This window comes from Gobius niger (assembly GCF_951799975.1).
Source record: "Gobius niger genome assembly, chromosome: 5".
NCBI lineage: Eukaryota > Metazoa > Chordata > Actinopteri > Gobiiformes > Gobiidae > Gobius > Gobius niger.
In genome coordinates this window covers 21,155,151-21,174,394 of record NC_136856.1, presented here as the reverse complement: position 1 = coordinate 21,174,394, position 19,244 = coordinate 21,155,151, and the positions used below count along the sequence as shown (strand labels likewise).

Below are 19,244 nucleotides of genomic sequence, written 5' to 3'. Positions count from 1 at the left end.
TTGCCAAAAGGAACTAAGATTCTGGTTTATTTTTTTCAGACTGTAGTATGAGAAATCACAAACGGCCATTTCAAAGACTCCACAATGTTAATATGGAAAATTAGTGGACTCGAAAGGCAGAAAGAAACTGTAAGGCTCAACATAAATATGTGGAATTTCTGTTATTTCTGATTATTTCTGTTATAGTTCTAATTATTTTTCTCAAAAAGCTCAGCTCTTTCGGCCTATGGCTTCCATCTCACATTGTACTATTCTTCATGTCTGGCATCTCCTCTTCTGTGTTGTTAGTCTCATCTATTTATTATCATGAATGAATTGTGCAAACCTTTCTTGCTTTTATTCTTACTTACATATCTTTAATTTTTGGTAAATTGAAATGAAAATTGTATTATTATTAATTATTATTGGTTATATCCAAACGTGAGCAGCCTGTCGGAGGCTAATAAGTCGACACACAGTAAAGTCACGCCTGGCATCATGCACTTATCAGGCATAACCGATTATTCTGGTCAAATTTTGGGAGTGAATTAAATGCCATCATTTTGTGAAATTATATCAGATGAACACACCCAGCATGGCCTCCTCATTCGGCGAGTTGTGACGTAAATTGAATCTAACAGTGACAGTAACAGATTACAGTGACATTTCATTTTTTAGCCCCTCCCCAAATTGGCAAATTTTGGGGGGGAAATATAGGCTCCCTTGTACTCACACTAAAACAAAAGGCAAAAGAGGTGAATTAGTTTAGCTACATTGTTTATTAATGCTTTAGTCAAAAAATGTGCGCAGCTTTTCTGTGGCAAATTGAGCAAAGGAAAGGCACCTGTCATGGAAAATGTGGATAGGATCTAGCGTTGTATGTGGCCGCTGCAAACTTTCCTTATCTTCCGGTGCGTCGGGACTCAGAGCGCACTAAGTCAACACTTTTGGAGACGGGGCTAAGGAGAAAACATGCGGATATGCTTATTGTCACTTCGTAAGTGAAACACGCGCGAGCTTCACAAGGATTTCTTGTACAAAGTAGCCGTGATCGAGCGCTGTGTTACGATATATGTGGTTGTTTTCAACAGGATTTCGCGGCGCCTACGGTGACTGAAGTGGACTCGGACTGAAGAGGAAAAGGCGACTAATGACAACAGGTGCGCCCCGCTTTGCCTCGGTGTGTCAGCTTTAATTACTCTATTGTTCAATGCATTTTAATCGCTCCACGAGTAAAACCGTTACTTGGTGTGGAAAATGTCCCGTCTCGAGTGTAACTGTACCTCCTTTTTAGGCACATTTACATTAGTGCACCACTTCTACAATACTACTACTGGCAACATGTTCAAGACACTTTTGTTTTGAAATGTTATAAAGCTCTAACTCTCCTGGTATAAAGGTTTCGACTTGGAGTAACGTCTTGTTTCCTTGTTACAGAATACCATACAGTAACAGTATACAAATACTAGATGTAATTTCATTTCAGTGACATGAATGTTTACAGCCTCTGTTTTAAGTGATGCCATTTCCTTAGTTATACCGCAGTTAAACAAGTGGACTGTGTGGGTGTTAAACTCCTGCTAGACTAGGTTTCAGGCATTTAAATAATGAGGGAAAAGGCTTTTGCATGCATTTTTGGTTTTCCTAGCATGGGGTTCATTGAACATTCCCTCTTTGAACTAGATGAAGTGAAGCATACACTCTTCTGTGGAACATGACAGATAATCCAGCTTGTCAGTGTTGAACTGAAATAATGTCTGATCGCCTGATCTCCACCCTCTCTCTGTATCCTTGAGGGTGGGAACCATACATGGCAGCCAAGCTTATGTTGTTTTTGTGTCTTGCTCCTGCAACCTTTGACGAGGCATAACCTTGTTTGGGAATTTTCTTCATCCTACCCTGTTTCACATTGCTAGATTTTTTTTTAAATCTGTAAGAACGGGACTACTCAAGACTTAATAAGAAACCTTTGCAAACACTAGTAAATACAGTTTTACAATGAAGGGTTGGAGCGAAGTGTTTCAAATTTGATCTAATGTTTCTCTTGGTTTCATTTCCCACAGCTGGTGCAAATTGGGCCAAGATTTCCGTCATGCCTCAGGCTGACCTCAACCTGGGCTTCTTGTCCGACTCTGAGCGGGAGCTGATCCTGGAGGTGCTGAGGCGAGATGAAGAGCTGAGACGGGCTGAGGATCAACGCATTCGGTACTCGCATGTTACTCTTAAGGGGAGAGCTTTTTTGTCTACCTTTTAAATGTGATTTGTGTAAAACATTCTAGTTATCCAAACAGCAATAGGATTAAAACAGATTATTTTATTTTTTTAGCACTTAAACAACTGATTACTCAAATATGAATATTGAATAGGATTGTACAAAGTTTATGAGTTATTTATTCCTGCAACATTATGTGTTTTGTAGAAAGATGAAGACTGACTTGCTGGATATTAAGAGGAAAGGAGCCAAACGAGGCAGTGGAAAATACAGTCAGCGAGTTTGTGGTCGCTGCCTTGAGCCACTGAGTCGACTCACGGTTTTCTCCAGTCAGTGCAGCACGTGCCATCACGACATCTGCAGCAACTGCAGGACTCCAGTCCTCCCTAAGGGGTCCTGGCTGTGCAGTGTGTGCATCATAGAATCGTAAGAGCCTCATTAGCTATACGGATCCTGGCTTTATTACTGTGTGATGGTCAAATCCAGCCTGTTTGTATACACCACTCAACTTTGATTTACAGGGATCTGAAAAAGAGAACAGGTGATTGGTTTTACGATCAGAGGGCCAATCGTTTCTCAGCAAGTCCCGGACATGACCTTGTGAGAAGCTCCATTAAAAAGAAAACTGCTCCAAGTGAGTACAGGAAGAGGAAGTGGGTATCAACAGTTTGATTAGGAATGTAAACAGCATGCAGCCGACACTACTGTGCCCACAACTGCAGGAATGTGCTCAAGAAATGTACAAAATATGGCTTTGTAGTGTAATTTTCACTGTGACAGTCTTTATTGCTCACCTTAGTGTTTCTTGCCATTTTCCATTTTTATTTTCACACATGAGGCTGACGGTTCTTTATACTCTTATTATCCTCTTATTTAACATAAATATTATGTGTTTTTAGAGACTTAAATTGTGATGTGTTTTAACTCTGGTCTTGTTTGTTGTGTAGTGAAAAAGTACGAGACAACAAGCGAAGTCCTATTAAGAACAGAAGTAACGCTTGAGCCTCCAGCTCCTGTGCCTCGAGCGAGACTCAAGCAGCCCGCTGCTCTCAAAAGGTTAGTCGGTTTTGAATTATTTGTTTTTTTGTTTTGTGTTCATAAAATATACATACATTTCCGTCCTAGTAATACTTCCAGTGAGAAGTCAGACTCAATTGCTTCCAGAGAATCCTTGGAATCACAAGAGGATGCTTGGCCTAAACCAACCCGCAGTGACACGGAGTCTGTAGAAATCACAAGTCTGAATAGCAGTAAAACAGCCACTGAGTCTCGTCCCGTCACTCCTGAACTGACCAGGTACAGCATAGTGTCTGCACACAAAAGTATCAAACAAAAGCTGTATCTTCACTTAACCCCATGATGAATGATTTGTGTTGCTGAAAGGAAAGCGACTGAACCACTGCAGTCCGTTTCAGCTGAAAACAGTGTGTCTAGACTGCAGCTCCCAGTGATGATCGAAGTGACGGATCACAGCACAAAACCTGAAGCTGAATTTGTAAGTTCATTGCACTTAACAAGACCAAACAATATTTCAACCATAATGTTTGTAATGTAGGTTCTTATAAAAACATTAATTAGTATTTTGTTTTAACTGTGCATGTTAAACAGAGGTGTGTCCAGACCTGGTTTAGGCAATGTTTGAAATGAGAATTGAAGACTTAAATTACAGCATGTGTGGCCCTTGGATGAAAGACCAGATTATCTATCTAATCATTAGAAGTTTAAAATAACAACCGATTTTTCTTGCAGGAGAGCAAAGAGCCTAGTGTGGCTGCTGAAGTGGAAGTTGATAGGCTTTTCAAGAAGAGTGTGAAAAGAACACAGAGGTCTTCAGGTATGTGTTAACAGATCATTGTCTATATCTACATTACATCTATGTCGAACAAACTCTACAGTAAACGTGGCATCCTCTTGTTTCTCTCAGAATATACTTCGACTCTGGACCTCCGTGACGAGCCGGATTCTCCTCCAGTCTCATTGGGCAACAGGAGCAAGTCTGTTCCTGGTCTGGACGCTGCAGTATGTCCTTTATGATGATATGATGATATTAACACTTAAATTGATCTTCTAGTGGGTGGTTTCAGTTCACACTTGAGCATTGTCATCAGTCTGTTACATTTGTATCATGATGCAAAAGGAAGAAGAGGAGGAAGATGAAGATATCGACAGTCTGGTTAGTTTCCACAGAAGAAATATGGCTTCAAGTTCCTCCAGCCTGAACAGTTCCAAGGTAAACCAATTACATTTTTACAAAGTGCATTAGTGCACAGCAGATGTTCAGCAATCTCTCAGAGCTATAGTAGGATGTTAAATATGATAAGTGAACAAGTGTTTGCTCATGCTATCTGAATATAGTTTCCAGTTGCAATAAGCTTCACAATGTATGCTTTAAAATCGAGATTCGGTTACGTGTGCAACCTTCAATTAAAGCATTTGAGACATTTGAGAGAAGACTGAAAAATGAACTGCTATACATAAATATATGCATTTCAGAGCATCCTGTAGGGATCTAAATTACAAGGCTAAATAGGCAAAAGACCAGAGCAAATTCAAGCATGGTGTTTCAGCTTCATAGCTTAACAACAGTGACAACAGTTGTCTCTATTGATCTTACAGTGGAAAAATAATTATTACTTCTGTATCCTGAAGTTGTGTGTGCCCAAATGTCTGTGTCAACATTTGCTTTGTTGCTTTTGTGTTCAGGGCACATTGGGCAGCCTGATGAGTATCTACAGTGAGGCGGGGGACTACGACAGCGTGGATGTGAGCGGAGACCTCGTCTTCTCCATCAGATATGACGAACACACGCAGAGCCTCCACGTCTTCATCAAGGAGTGTCACGGCCTGGCTTATGGAGACGCTGCACGACACCAGACCAACCCGTAACTATATCCTGCTTTATTCTGGCTTTTTACATCTCTTTAGGACACAGCATTGCACTTATAACCTTAAAAAATAATGCATATTTTAAGTTAGCCGGCCCCTAAATATCTGCACTTATTCTCTGCTATGAAACTGGTGAATGTGTCTGAACTTTAACAACACAGAGAAGCACCACCTCTTGGAAACAAAACACATGTCCAATTATGTTTTCCATTTGTAAACTATATTACTTATAACTTAACTATATTACTAACTATATTTTTGCATGGCCAAGCATAACATTGACACGTAAAGCTTGTGGCTTGCCTTTTGAAATGTTTTTAAACCTAACCACAGATAGCAGAGGATCTTTCTTTTTCAGACTTTTTGTTTCCTGCACGCCCTCTGTGGTACTAACACGTCTTTGATTAGTGCAGATAAGAGGTTGCTGCAGTTTAAACAGCCTCGATAATCACATCCCAGGGGTGCTTACTCGAGCTGCACAGGAAATTGCAAATCAACAGATATTAGTCAGGAAATGTCAAACAAGCATGCTACTCATTGTGTACCCTCTCATACATATGTCAAATTTGTATCTCCCCTTTAGTTACGTCAAATGCTACCTTCTTCCGGACAAATCCCGTCAGAGCAAAAGAAAAACCAGCATCAAGAGGCACACGGTTAACCCGGTCTACAATGAAACGCTGAAGGTACTAGTGCTACTGTGACACTGCGCTGTGATTATTGACTTTACATTGTTGACTTACCGACACTCCCAGACCAGCGACCTTACGCCACTGCAAACACGGACAACACCTAGAGACCGGCCACACTGATGTTGACACTATACATCGGCAGAAACATTATAAATACCACATTGTTACCCAAGCCGTACTAACCAACATCTCGTCAAAGAAGAGTTCATTTTTTTTGTCTTGTTTCTCCAGTACACTATCAACCGGTCTTTGTTGTTCACCCGCTCTCTGCTGATATCAGTGTGGCATCACGGCCGCTTCAGCCGCAACGCTTTCCTGGGTGAAGTGGAAATCGCTCTAGACTGCAGAGATATGGACTCACCAACAGAAGAAACAGTCATCCTCATGTCAAAGGTTATTGGAGATAATAATAAACTACTCTTTTATTGACAAGAATAAACAAAAAGCTTGTCAGGGATTTAAACAGAAGTACTTTAATCATGATACAATGATGAGTTCACGATAGTACTAAGTAACTCATGCCCCTAGAGGCCATAAGCGCCACTGCAGGTGTTGTAGCATGTTGCGTTTTGTTACTCATTAATTGTCCGTGAGAGTAAATACTGCGCTGACAGAAAAGACAAAGGGAGAGAGGGATATTGTACATCCAATTACACATTGGAGATCAGTTTTTTTAACTCAAACTTTAAAAAAATATATACTTAACTGTACTGCAGTTAGTTTTGCCCGTTAGCCTGTTAGCTTCTTCTTCGTGATGCCATTAGTGTGTATTTGGGCCGCCGACCCGGTTGCAGCAAAGTTGCAATTGTGGTTTTCTAGCCGGAGACACCAGGGGGAGATGAAAGACCCCCCTATCATCCCATTAACACTTGTATTACTCCCAGAGGGACTACGAAAAGGATTTATTGAGGTAAACATGTTACTCAGTACTGCTTTAAGTTCCTCAAAGTGTAGCAAGGTCTAAAAGCTTCTCTGCTCTAGAGCAATAGTGTAATGCCTCATTTGAAAGCTAAGATCTAAACTTTTTTGTTGCGTTGTTACCGCGTTTTTGTCATGTTTTTGTCTTTGTTTTGTGCAACTTTTTTGTCATGTTTTTGTCATTTTTTGTAACTTTTTTGCCACTTTTTGCTGCGTATCTGTCGCTCTTTTGTGTATTTTCACCATCATTTTTGTTGCTATTTTGACACTTTTTCAAAACCGTTTTCCTGTTTGGACAATGCCAAACTGAAGAAAATGTGCTTGGTTCAGGCGGGGATTAAGAAGTTCACATGCTTTAAGAAGATTGGCGAAGAAGTCAATATTTATTTTGCACATTTAAAAGAAGATAAAAATGCTATAGTTATTGTTGCATTTTATTTCTTTGCAGATGCCATTGTCAATGCCAGCCTCGGTTTTCACTCAGTATAAAGGGGAGCTGGTAATTTCACTGAAGTATATCAGTCCAAAAGCGCAAACAACGGAGAAGCTGAAAGGTGAACTTAGAAACAGAGACGTTAAATGAAGGTTGGCTACATGTGTCGTATCGCCCTGTTAATGTGTTTGCTCTTAGGTAAAAAGGTTTTGACTGAAGGGGGAGAGCTGCATGTTCTCATCAAAGAAGCAAAACATTTGGTAGCGATTAAGACGGGAGACTCCTCAGACAGCTTTGTAAAGGGGTGAGCAGTACCCCAACAATACACTTAACTGTTGATGTTTTACTAGCATTGATTTGGAAATGCCCTTTTGCAGGTATTTGTTTCCAACCAAAGGAAAATCAACAAAGAGGAAAACTCAGGTTGTGAGGAAGAACTTGAACCCTCATTTCGATCATACGTTTGTGTACAAAGATGTGGGTTTGGAGCAGCTAAAGGCGATGTGTCTCGAGCTGACCGTGTGGGACAGAGAAGCCATGTCCAGCAATGAGTTTCTGGGAGGAGTACGTCTCAGCTCTGGGAAAGGTAAAAGGCTAAACATTTGCAATCTTTAAATCGTCTCTTTTGTATTATTTGTTGTAAATGACGATTTTGCATTTACCCCCCTCTGCTTTTGCCATCAGGGACTGTACAAATTGGGAAGCAGGAGGCTGAAATGGACTCGGTTGGTGAGGAAGTCAGTCTTTGGCAGAAGATGATGCAATACCCAGACTCGTGGGCAGAGGGCACTCTTCCACTGCGCTCCACTATGGGAAAGGCCAAGGAAAAATGAGAACTCCTGAACAAACAGAAAACAGAGCAATGTGTTTTGGTCTGAGGCAGTTCTTTGGATTCAACACAAAGAAACAAGTTTAGGGAAAGTTCTTTAAGCATATATTTTGGGTAACAAAATGATCCAGATCTTCCAGTGCAGTGTTTCAAATCAGTGTTTTGCATATTCATACTTGAGTGATTTTTAAGACATTGGAGCAGTAGCCTACACGCTACTGCTTTGAGGATGATCTAAACATTTTATCTGTATTTTGTGCCATAAATACAGCCTTTGTTGTCTGGTGTAGAACACTTTCTCAAACCAGCATCTTATTTTAAATCACTTTTACTGGTAAATGGGCCAAAACTTCACAACACTAAATTTTATATCTGCTTCAGCAGCACATTACGAACACAGCAATGCGTTTTAATACTAATTATGTTGAATACAGCACTTGTAAATATACTCAGTCGTCCTGTTTGCACTCAGTGATTTAGTCTTGTCTGGTTACTGTACTTTTATTGTAAAATATATAAAGAATGCACATTTTTAATTGTTTATACCAAAGTGTACTAATATTTTATTGTGCAATAAACATTTATTTAACCTAATTGACAGGCTGGTGATTTACACACTACAGTATAGATCTGATTAATCTGAGCGCCTGCTGTGCTGCAGTCTGCTGCAGTATTAAATAGGAATCACATTTTGAAGACCAGCTTTCCAGAGGCTGGTTAATGGTAACTGTTGTGGCTATAGACAGAAGTCTCTGTGGTGCTCCAGCCTCTCCCTCTCCTCCTCACTCAACACAAAGCCGTCGATGTAGGAAAAGAGCTCATCTGACGACACAGGAGAAATGAAGCGCTCCCGATCCAGTCCTTGCTTATCCAGCAGCACCATACTGAAGTACGATCTGGAGATCCGGAAAACCTGTCTGCAAAAAGAGAACGGTAGACCTATGCTTTATACAAGTACTGTAATACAGTCACAGTAATGAAATATACATATTATAAAAATAATATTGAATATACTGGAGACAATTTAAATAGAACCGCATTTGCTCTCTCTGCTGTCAGGAAGCCCCTTCTAAACCTGCCACAAGCACAAAGTACAAGAAAATACTCTATTTCTGAACCAGAAACACACTTTCCAGGCTTAAAGTGGAAACGGGAAGTAATCTTACATCTTTCTCGATATTATGTCAATACACCCCTATAATTAACTTTGGGAAATGGAAATGAAGTCAACCCCTGATGGTAATAGAATGTGTATGATACATTCGTGCTATAGTGGAAAAGAAGCTATTTTTAGTGAGGCACATTCTTTCCATTTTAAACCAACCTGTAAAGGTTTCATTTGGAGACGTCTGGCTTTAGAAAGAAGTGAGACCATCTTAATGGGACAGTTTTAAACCATGTGTAGTAGGGAATAAGTGAGTCGCTTTCGTACCTTAACCCTTGAATGACGTCAGCTGTGAGTTTGTCTTCTTTGATGCGGCCGGTCTCGTGCGGTGGAGAGCCCAGCAGCTCAATCACTGTGACATGTCGCAGCTCTAAGCCACAGTCAGAAGTCTGATAACAACAGCTCTATTCAGTGTCAGTGTCAGAAAGGCTCTTCACATATCAGTGTGTCCCATCACCTGTATCATCATGTTCTGCAGCTGGTAGTCTTGGTCAGTCGCGTTTGGAGCAGAGACGATGAGCAGCCTCCGCTTTTCATAAAACTCGTCCAGAAGAGCAGATGCTGTGTTTACATCCGATTTAAAGTCTAGCGCTAAAAAGAAACAAAACTAGTCAGGTTTATACACAAAAATGAGAATGGTTTAATATTTGAGCAGTGTACAATCACTTTGCATAATGACAATCCCCTCTATTCACAGCTGTAGACCTGGCACAATAAATGGTGGAGTACAAGCCAGCATACAGTACACATGCTACTCACATGTTTACCGGGTATCTGAGGTTTCTCCCCCTTCCTGTCCCTGTCTAGACCCCATTTAAATGAGCTTAAAATAGGCTGGGTTCATGTTCTAGACAGATGATATGAAAATCTCAAATGGAGGACAGGACCTACTATAACTCATGGCCCATGTCTTTGGAGGAAATCTGAAAAGAGATGACTGCCCTTCGACTCAGTATTAATAAATGGGCTTGTTAGCATTTTAGATCTGACTCAGCTTATTACACAAAATTGATGGAATCTGGTGTCACCTCTGTACTTACATACACACTGAGCAGGCTCGCCCTCCCAGCTGTTGTTAAACTGGCAGATGCGGGTTGAAACTCCTCGACGTTCGTACCCTCCATCACAGTGGTACTCGCAAGCCGCTCCGTAATTATTTCCATCCGACGAGCAGGTGAGGTAACCGTGCAGAGGTGGAGTTAGCTCAGGACATCTTCTTACTACAAGAGTGAAAATACAGAGACAATTATGACTGTGTGAACCCCACATTTTTATAGTTTATTTAATATTGAGGTGGACAAGCCAAAATTCTATGATAAACTTAACGCCTTAACTACTTTGCTGCTAAGGTTTTCACCTGATTTATGGTTAGTATCTCTGCCTTTAGGCCTATCCACATGAAACATACTGGCATATGCTTTAGAGTCTTCTCTGCCAGAAAGTAAAATGGGATTTTGTGTTTGAGTCAAGATTTAAAATATATTGTGGACGCAACCTAACAAAAATGATAGGTTCAATATTTGTGGATATTTCTTTTCAAAAACAATGAATCACCCAAAGAGTTATATATAGTTATATACTGTATATCCACCAGACAATATGGGCTCACATATTACAGTACTGTAAACTATACCTTCAACACGGATTATGAACTTGCAGGCAGCTCTGTTTTTGGCCTGATCAGACACTTTGTATCGGACAACGGTTGGCCCTTCTTTGAATTCGCTGCCTGGCTCCGGACCGACCAGTGTAATCCTGTGTACAAAGCACAATTATTTGCCAAATGTGTAAAGCAAAAGAAGAAGGAAATATAGCTCGTGCGTGACATACTCAAGTGATTTATCTGCAGCATCTGAGGCCAGGGGACGATCCCAGGTCACCGTAGTCGTGAGCTTACCAGGCTGTGCAAACTTTAGTCTTGAAGGAGGGCACTTGATCTTTGGAGGGTCCATGTCTGCAAAAGGAAATATAAACATCCTGTTAGCGAGGTAAAAAACTGCTCCATGTCCAATTAGGTTAAAGCCACATTCCAGGATCAACATCACAATGACATAAGAACCGCTGAACTCTTGATGATCAGCTGGAGAGACACTGTAATCAAACAAAAAGCATTTCAAAGAAAACCTAATGTATTTAAACATAATGTCAACCTATGCCAAAACAAAGGAGCAAGCAACATCTTCTCCATGGACACAAGCTGAGAGAGATAGGGAAGCCCATTCATAGTAAAGTTATTTTTCACCAATAAGAACCGTAACAAAATAAAATTGCCGCTTTGATTTTATTCTGTTTATTGGGAACAGTATGGCTTTAACGAGAAATGCGTGTGTGAGCAAGACTAGACTTAGCTGGAGGTACTGGGATGAATGACAGTTCGGCTAAAGTTTACGACACATAAGGACTTCATTTATGTGAAGCCGATACAGGAAAGACAGTGAACACTGAGGAACGCGTGCGTATTTAGACTATGGGTCACGTTTCTGAAGCATGGAGCACAGCCCTTTCATCGCAGCGCGCTACAGTGGGACCAGGGGACATTCTCTCTTCAATTCACTCTGGGATCAATACAGCACTTTGTCCCGTGGAAGCGTCAAAGGATGTAAATGCAAATAAAAGTTGTGACTGCAGCATTATACATCCAGGGGCTGCAGCGCGATGGAGAGTTGTGGAGAGATGAGCGTGAGCTGAGGGAGAATGTGGAGGGGTGGGAGCAGCAGGCGATCTTGGCGGCGCCGGTGAAAGCCAGAGGTAAAAGCTGCACGCAATACATTAAGCAGCTCGAGGCAGTGCTGCTTCTGTCTTACACATCCCAGATCAAACATAAAAAGTGCGCAGGGTCATTTCAAGGGGGGGTCCGCAGCCCAGCACTGGACAGCCCCAAGGTATAATTTATTTAGTGCTGTTCCTGTGCCCAAGAGGCATCAAACTTGTTTTTTTGATAACCCCACCCCTTGGATACCAGTATTTTCTTTTATTCCAGACTGGTATCATTAGACCCAACCGTAACAATGTACAACAATTGCACATTGTATTGCTCTATATCATAGATGTGTATTTGAACATTTATAAACGTTTGAAATCTATATCTCTGTATCACTTCATCAACCACCTGCACTACGACTGTAAACTTTGCACTGCTTTTTTATATTATTTATACTTTTTACCCATTGTACATAAGATACCTCTATTTACTATTTCATTGTTTGCACATTTCCTGTCTATTTTGCACACCCTGAGTTTCTTGAGAGCCAATGTCCATCCATCCATCCATCCATCCATCTTCTTCCACTTGTCTGTTTCCGGGTCGTGGGGGCAGCTGTTGGAGCTGCCCAAATCACACTGCACCAGCCCCTTATGGCTCCTCCTGCAGGTGGTGGATCCACGGGAGGACGGCCTCACGATTTAACGGGCCTGTTGGTCTCTCATAAGGGGCTTCTGAACCGCTCTTTGTCTGACCCGTCACTTCGGACCTGTTTGCCCTGGGAGACCCTACCAGGGGGACGAAGCCCCCGACAACAGAGCTCCTAAGATCATTTGGGCGCTAAAACCCCTCCACCACGTTAAGGTGGCGGCTCCAGGAGGGGGAGAGCCAATGTAACAAGTGAATTTATCCGTGAGATCAATAAAGGATTATCGTGTCTTATCTCGATATAGAGATATTCAGCCTCTATGTTGTTTCTTTTTAAGAATCAAAAGAAAAATTACCTCAGCATAATATTAACATAGTAAATAATAACTGTAAATAGAGGGGTGTAAATACATACTGAACTGGCATTAAAAAATATCGGTACAATAGCATTCATCTCCATCAAATATGTTCAACTGGACATAATATTGGTATTGGTGCAGTTGGCAAGTACCTGAACAGACCGGCTGAACCCCACTCCATGAGCCGCTCTTTAAACAGGTACGGGAGTGCTCCCCCTCGAAGCGGTAGCCACGGTCACACCTGAAGTCGCACCTCGAGTCCACCAAAAAGCCCTGGGTGCAGGTGTAACTTCCACGATGAACGAGAGGCAACACATGGCAGCGCATCTCTGCAGACAAAAAACATGATGCTTAAAATGCTCAAATTAAGCTTCTTTCAGTATAATAGACAATAAATACAGCATTGCTAGATAATAAAAGGAAAGAAAAGGAATCTATCTGTATGTATTTGAGTTTATGTATGTGATTTTGACATACTGCGACAGAAAGCTGTTCCAGACCAGCGGCGGTTTGCAAGGCACTGAATGGAGCTCCTCCCGATGAGTCTGAACCCACGCTCACACTTCATGCTGCAGCGGGTGCCCAGGGTGCTGCGGTAGGACGGTCCACGAGGGGAGCGGCACGTCACATCCCCGTTGGTCAGGCCCGGGGAGTGACACCAGTGAGGGTCTAGCAACAACACAGGGGTACGACTGTAGATCACTGCTTTTACAGCTTTGCAATGAGCGTGGCGTACCTTTGTAGTCAAGCTGCGGAGTGTGGTCTTCCTCAAAGTCATTTCCTTCATGGAGAGTGGTCCCAGAGCCAGCTGCAACAACACACAGCCAGTCTAACAAACAGTAGCCAAGGAATTATCTACAGTATCTATAGTTTGTGGTGTGATTCATGGCATTTAGCAAAAGTTTAAGATGAATAGCCACATATATGCAAACAACTCTACACAAGCACATCAATAACATTCCTGACATAAGACACCTGGATTTACCATCAGCATGCTGGAGGAGCGGCCCTCGTTTTTGAGGAAGAGCATAATGATAAAACATCAAACTGTGAATGTGAAATGAGATTCCAGGAGAGGCTTGTGCAACAGTTCAGACGTGCCTTGTATCTAATTATGAACATGTTGTCATTTGATCAAGGTGACAAATGATATCCATATGAACACCAATGCAGGTAAGGTCTCAGTTTTAGTTCTGCTGGACCTGAGCGCTGCCTTTGACACAGTGGACCACGGGATCTTACTTCACAGGTTAGAAAACTGGGTGGGAATCTCTGGTACTGCTCTAAACTGGTTTAAGTCCTATCTCGAAGACAGGACGTACTTTGTTGAAATTGGCAACTGTGTCTCAGACAAAATTGCCATGACCTGTGGAGTCCCCCAGGGGTCAATCTTGGGACCCCTCTTATTCAACTTGTACATGCTTCCATTGGGTCAGCTAATAAACAGCAACAATGTGTCGTACCACAACTATGCAGATGACACTCAAATCTACGTGTCACTGACGGCTGGTGAACATGGGCCTGTAGATACTCTCTGTCACTGCATCCAACAGATCAGTTTGTGGATGCAAAACAACTTTCTCCAGCTAAATGCAGGCAAAACTGAGATCATTGTTTTTGGCCCACAGGCACAAAGACAAAGTGTTGTCAGTCACCTCGAGTCTCTCTCTCTAAAACCAAAAAATCAGGTTAGAAATCTAGGAGTAATCATGGACTCAGACCTGAACTTAAACAGCCACATCAAAGCCATAACATCATCAGCTTTTTACCACCTGAAAAACATTGCTAAGATCAGAGGAATAGTGTCAAAACCGGACTTAGAGAGACTTATCCATGCATTTGTCTCCAGCAGGTTAGACGACTGTAACGGCCTGCTCACTGGCCTCTCTAAACGAGCTGTCAGACAGCTACAGTACATCCAGAACGCTGCTCGAGTCCTGACAAGAACCAGGAAATACAACCATATTAGTCCAGTGCTCCGGTCTCTGCACTGGCTTCCTGTCACTCAGAGAATAGACTTTAAAACAGCTCTGCTTGTGTACAAGTCTTTTCATGGTTTAGCACCAAAGTACATCTCTGACATGTTACAGCCGTATGAACCATCTCGGGCCCTGAGAACTTCAGGGAGGGGCCTCCTGGTGGTTCCCAGAGTCAATAATAAACACGGTGAGGCTGCGTTTCAGTTTCATGCAGCTAAAATCTGGAACAGTCTTCATGAGGACGTGAGACAGGCCTCAACTCTGACAATGTTCAAATCCAGGCTGAAAACAGTTCTTTTTACCGATGCATATGACTGAAAGTATTTTATCTGCACTCTCGCCTTTTACTGTAATTGATTAATTTTATGTTGATGTTTTTTATTGATTCTATTTGTTTTCTTGTATTTATGCAACTGTGAAGCACTTTGAATTGCCTCGTGTATGAATTGTGCTCTACAAATAAACTTGCCTTGCCTTGCCTTCTGCACAGTGCATGACCCACCCATGTTATCTCAATAAATCCCTCTCTCTGGTTCGTTTATGCACATACGATCATGTCTTTAATCATCAGACCCTGGATTCCTTTTCAGACTTCTGTTTTCCCCCAGTTTGTGTCAGTGAAGTTGGCATTTCGGGGTCACGTGATCACGCTGGGTCGCTAATTAGACGTGGCTGATTGACGCTCCGCTGCAATGACACCTTTTAATCGCGTTTTGCGTGTTTGTTTACAGCTGTGTCTGTGCTGAGCCAGCATCTCCACATGAGTCACATCTGCATCTACAGAGGGGGACTCACTCAGGGGTCTGGGAAATTCCAGGAAAAAAGTAATAGGAAATGTCGCAACGTTTGCTTCAAGGTTTTTCACATTTAGAAATCTTTAATATGATTTAATATTGGTTGAACGTTTGTAGGAAAGGCCATTTTTTAAAGATTTACTCACCTGTGAAGAGTAACGTGAAAACAGCAAAGTTGAAAAGTCGCATGTTTAACTCATGTAGGGGATAATCCGGGGGGAAAGAGAAGACGAGCACAAAAAAACACCGACGACTTAACTTGGAGAGAGTTCTCCAGATGAATCTATCTGAAGTGTCCGGACGGTCCCACAATGTCCAGCGTGTCTCGCCTCCGTCTTAGAGGCTGGCAGAGGAATAATCCTCCAGTTCAGTCAGCGCAAATTTTGTTCAAAAAATGTCAAGGTCCTGCCCTTTTGTTACGCAAAACATGGCCACTAGAGGGCGCGCAAAGACCGCCCTGTTTGTCTCAATCTGTGCGGATCACTAAGTCTTCACTTCCTAGGACAACTTTTTATTCTATTTTCAAAGCAATGCGATTTCAATTTGTTTTAGTAGCTTCACCAAACACTAACAAACAGAATATTTTAGTCCTGATACATTTCATTTCATTATATGTAGGCTATTGTATTGTATTTTATTTACTTAGTTCTGTGTTTGTTTGCCATGTCTTTTGAGTGATTGTTGTGGATCTTTCTGCAGCGAAATCTCTTGCTTTTTTTTCTTTTCTTCCCTCCTCCCCTTTTTTTTTTTTTTTTTTTTTTTTATTAACTTCTTTTGCGTTACATCTTGAGCAGCAGTTTACAGAAAGTAAAAACATATATTAAAACAGAAAGTAAAGAGTACAGACTTTGGTTCATTTGGCCATGTTTCTTGTTAACTGTATATGTATTCATGTCCCCATGGCCCTCCTCCCCTTCAGGAAAGTGAATGTGTGATGGTGACGACACTTCCCTCTTCCCACGGATTCACCTCAGAAGGTTTTTTTTTGCCTGAGGTTTTCGTGAAGTGAACTTTATTTTTCTGCCTCGTCTCCCCCCCCGTTGTTTCCAGGTCACAATGCCGTCGCCTGCTCGTCGGCTTCAAACAAAGCCTGCGATCACCTGCCTCAAAACTTTCCTCGTCTCCTACAGCCTCATTTTCTGGGTGAGTTTGTTTTACGCGTTATGGGAGACAAGAAGGCAGAGCAACAACAAAGGGCGAAAGCGCCGCGTTACCAAAGGACTGCAAACTTTACTCGGGTCATGAGCGAGACAATGCGTTTTAAATACAGCTCAACACAAAACACAGTCTAGTTATTAGAGATCAAATAACTTCTCCCAAAGTCCTTTTGTGCATGTTGCTCGGGTAAGGTCAGGGCGCTGTTTGGGCTGACGTGTCGTGTCCCCCTCTCTCTCTCTCTCTCTCTCTAAACTATGATACAAACCCCTGTGTGTTTTGGGGTTTGGTCTGTTTCTATGTTTATTTGCTGTTGAAAAACGACGGGACTATGTTTCTCTTTACTGCCATTAGTCTTTGCACCAAACGCACAACTGCAAGCACAAAGTTCAGTTTTTTGCTTTTATCTGGCAATTTATGACTCTCAGCTGCTTGTCCTAATGCCTCCCCTCGGGCTATTGATTTACAAATATGCTGAGATTATTCTACAATAAGATTATTCTAGAATTATCTTGGCGTATGTTTTTCATATCTCAAAAGGACACCTGGAGGAGACCCATAGTGTGGATGGGTCAACTCCAGTCAGCTTTCGGAAGAGTTGCATCATGTCAACAGAGCACAGAGTCATCCAAACATGTGTTGGTGTAGATGGTCATGTTGTTTTTGTGTGCTCCTCCAGTTCACTGGTGTGATCCTGCTGGCTGTCGGCGTGTCGGGGAAAGTGAGCCTGGCATATCTGTCTCTGAAGTCTGAAACGGGCACCAATGCTCCGTATGTGCTCATTGGAACTGGGGCTATTATTGTTATTTTTGGGCTTTTTGGGTGCTTTGCAACATGCCGTGGCAGTCCATGGATGCTAAAACTGGTAGGTAAACCTGATCAATAGAGTAAATAAAAAACATGTATAGGGACCAACTTGACTAACATTTGCTCCAAATGCATTTTCTCAGTATGCCATGTTTTTGACTTTGGTCTTCCTTGCTGAGCTTGTGGCTGGTATATCAGGGTTCATCTTCAGACACGAGGTAAGCCCTGCAGACTAACATCATCATGCATATATAATTGACACATTGCATGTTTGTCTTTTGTATCAGATTAAAGCTACTTTAGGTACGGCCTACACAGATGCAGTGCAGACCTACAACAGCACAGACAGTAGAAGCGCTGCTGTTGACTACATCCAGAAAACGGTACATCCCATGTTTGCATTACACTAATGGTGCTGAGTTTTACAAAGCTAACCAAACAATGGACCATCCGGAGCAGGGGGGCTGTCGGGTTAAACATTAAGGATTTCCATTAAAACCACAGCTCTTGCTAGGCAGTGTAAAAAAAATGTCATTGCCATTAAAAAGATTATTATTGACTGCCCTTTGCTTGCTTGCATGTTGATTCTTTTTTATTACCACCTGTAGCTTGTTTGCTGTGGTGTCAATAACTACACTGACTGGGTTAGCACAAAATACTTTGAGGAGCAAGGCTTCCCCATAAGCTGCTGTAAAGACCCCACCAACTGCCCTGTGGAAACACTGAAAGACCCAGAGAAGGCTCCAGTGCACAAGGAGGTACTAACCAAAACATAAACCAAGATCATCTATTTGTCATCATTTACAGCTGGAGTCACTTTTTTTTTTCTTTTCTTCCAGGGTTGCTTTCTGAAAGTAACCAAATTAATGGAGGCGAACCTGGGAATCATCGCAGGAATCTCTTTTGGAATAGCATTCTTCCAGGTCAGTAATAAAACAGCACAGCCCCACAACATGCTGTTTTACCCTCTGTAATGGGTCGCAAAATTTACTATTGGTACACGCAGTAATTCTCTGATCTTTTTCTCTCAGCTCATTGGGATATTCTTGGCCTGCTGTTTGTCTCGATACATTACCAATAACCAGTATGAGATGGTTTAATACAGGTGAAAATGGATGCAGACCCCTCCACCAAACTGTTCCATTCAATGACCAGAGTATTACCGTCTCCCTTTTTTTTCTTTCTGTTTTTAGACTATTGCTAGGATTCAAAGAAAATCCAGAGATTTTAGCACATTTGTATTTGCCATTTTAGATAAAGGGATTCACCCAGACTATTTGCTCCCAAATGAAAGGGAAGGGGGGGGGGGGGGGGAAGGGCACCATATCTGACCAGAAGGGACAATTAAAACACAGAGGGATATTTTCACAAGTCTTTTCGTTTGTATTGTCTCCCGTTTCATTGTCTTATGTGTCTGCATGATGCTGCCTTATGTTGTGTTTGTAGCTATTGTTGACACTAGGTGAGAGAGTTCTGTCACGTGAAGCAACACTAAGTGAATATTGTGTGTAATCTTTATTTGAGGGCCAGTCCAAGACCAAACTCATGCTAATATCATTTTTTTTTGTAGCTTATAGATCTATCAGTGTTAAAGGTTTTTTTTTTTTTTTAATTAAAGCATGTATAATAATTGAATAAAATAAAGATGTAGTTTATTCCGTTTTTATATATTGCTTTTGGTTTATGT

At 41.7% G+C, this 19,244-nt stretch overlaps 3 protein-coding genes across 3 annotated transcripts; 2 read left to right on the top strand and 1 right to left on the bottom strand.

The window, feature by feature from the left end:
• Positions 1-778: 778 nt before the first annotated feature.
• Positions 779-8,397, top strand: sytl4 (synaptotagmin-like 4). The gene is made up of 18 exons (XM_079556096.1): positions 779-976; positions 1,071-1,139; positions 2,043-2,184; positions 2,399-2,617; positions 2,713-2,825; positions 3,139-3,247; positions 3,356-3,487; positions 3,575-3,686; positions 3,941-4,025; positions 4,116-4,210; positions 4,329-4,421; positions 4,895-5,073; positions 5,661-5,763; positions 6,001-6,162; positions 7,136-7,241; positions 7,319-7,424; positions 7,498-7,706; positions 7,805-8,397. The coding sequence occupies exons 2-18, from the start codon at positions 1,130-1,132 to the stop codon at positions 7,951-7,953; spliced, it is 2,124 nt and encodes a 707-aa protein (XP_079412222.1). The 5' UTR covers positions 779-976; positions 1,071-1,129; the 3' UTR covers positions 7,954-8,397.
• Positions 8,398-8,510: 113 nt separating this feature from the next.
• srpx2 (sushi-repeat containing protein X-linked 2) lies at positions 8,511-16,016 on the bottom strand. The gene is made up of 10 exons (XM_079556102.1): positions 15,742-16,016; positions 13,559-13,630; positions 13,300-13,491; positions 12,975-13,151; positions 10,945-11,068; positions 10,748-10,869; positions 10,155-10,334; positions 9,572-9,705; positions 9,382-9,503; positions 8,511-8,866 (listed from the first exon to the last, which is right to left on the bottom strand). Exons 1-10 carry the CDS (start codon positions 15,782-15,784, stop codon positions 8,686-8,688), a joined length of 1,347 nt encoding a protein of 448 aa, XP_079412228.1. The 5' UTR covers positions 15,785-16,016; the 3' UTR covers positions 8,511-8,685.
• Positions 16,017-16,557: 541 nt separating this feature from the next.
• tspan6 (tetraspanin 6) lies at positions 16,558-19,117 on the top strand. The gene is made up of 7 exons (XM_079556421.1): positions 16,558-16,738; positions 17,430-17,615; positions 17,701-17,775; positions 17,845-17,940; positions 18,166-18,315; positions 18,397-18,480; positions 18,589-19,117. Exons 1-7 carry the CDS (start codon positions 16,652-16,654, stop codon positions 18,655-18,657), a joined length of 747 nt encoding a protein of 248 aa, XP_079412547.1. The 5' UTR covers positions 16,558-16,651; the 3' UTR covers positions 18,658-19,117.
• Positions 19,118-19,244: the final 127 nt, after the last annotated feature.

Bases quoted from the DNA above. Each gene is read 5' to 3' on its own strand.
- sytl4 (XM_079556096.1), top strand. The intron at 2,826-3,138 runs GTGAGTACAGGA...TTTGTTGTGTAG, and splicing joins TAAAAAGAAAACTGCTCCAA to TGAAAAAGTACGAGACAACA. The intron at 4,422-4,894 runs GTAAACCAATTA...TTTTGTGTTCAG, and splicing joins CCAGCCTGAACAGTTCCAAG to GGCACATTGGGCAGCCTGAT.
- srpx2 (XM_079556102.1), bottom strand. From the start codon at position 15,784: ATGCGACTTTTCAACTTTGCTGTTTTCACGTTACTCTTCACAG. The intron at 13,152-13,299 runs GTATGTCAAAAT...TTTTGTCTGCAG, and splicing joins TGGAACAGCTTTCTGTCGCA to AGATGCGCTGCCATGTGTTG. The intron at 10,870-10,944 runs GTATGTCACGCA...CTTTGTACACAG, and splicing joins GCTGCAGATAAATCACTTGA to GATTACACTGGTCGGTCCGG.
- tspan6 (XM_079556421.1), top strand. From the start codon at position 16,652: ATGCCGTCGCCTGCTCGTCGGCTTCAAACAAAGCCTGCGATCACCTGC. The intron at 17,776-17,844 runs GTAAGCCCTGCA...CTTTTGTATCAG, and splicing joins GGTTCATCTTCAGACACGAG to ATTAAAGCTACTTTAGGTAC. The intron at 17,941-18,165 runs GTACATCCCATG...TACCACCTGTAG, and splicing joins TTGACTACATCCAGAAAACG to CTTGTTTGCTGTGGTGTCAA.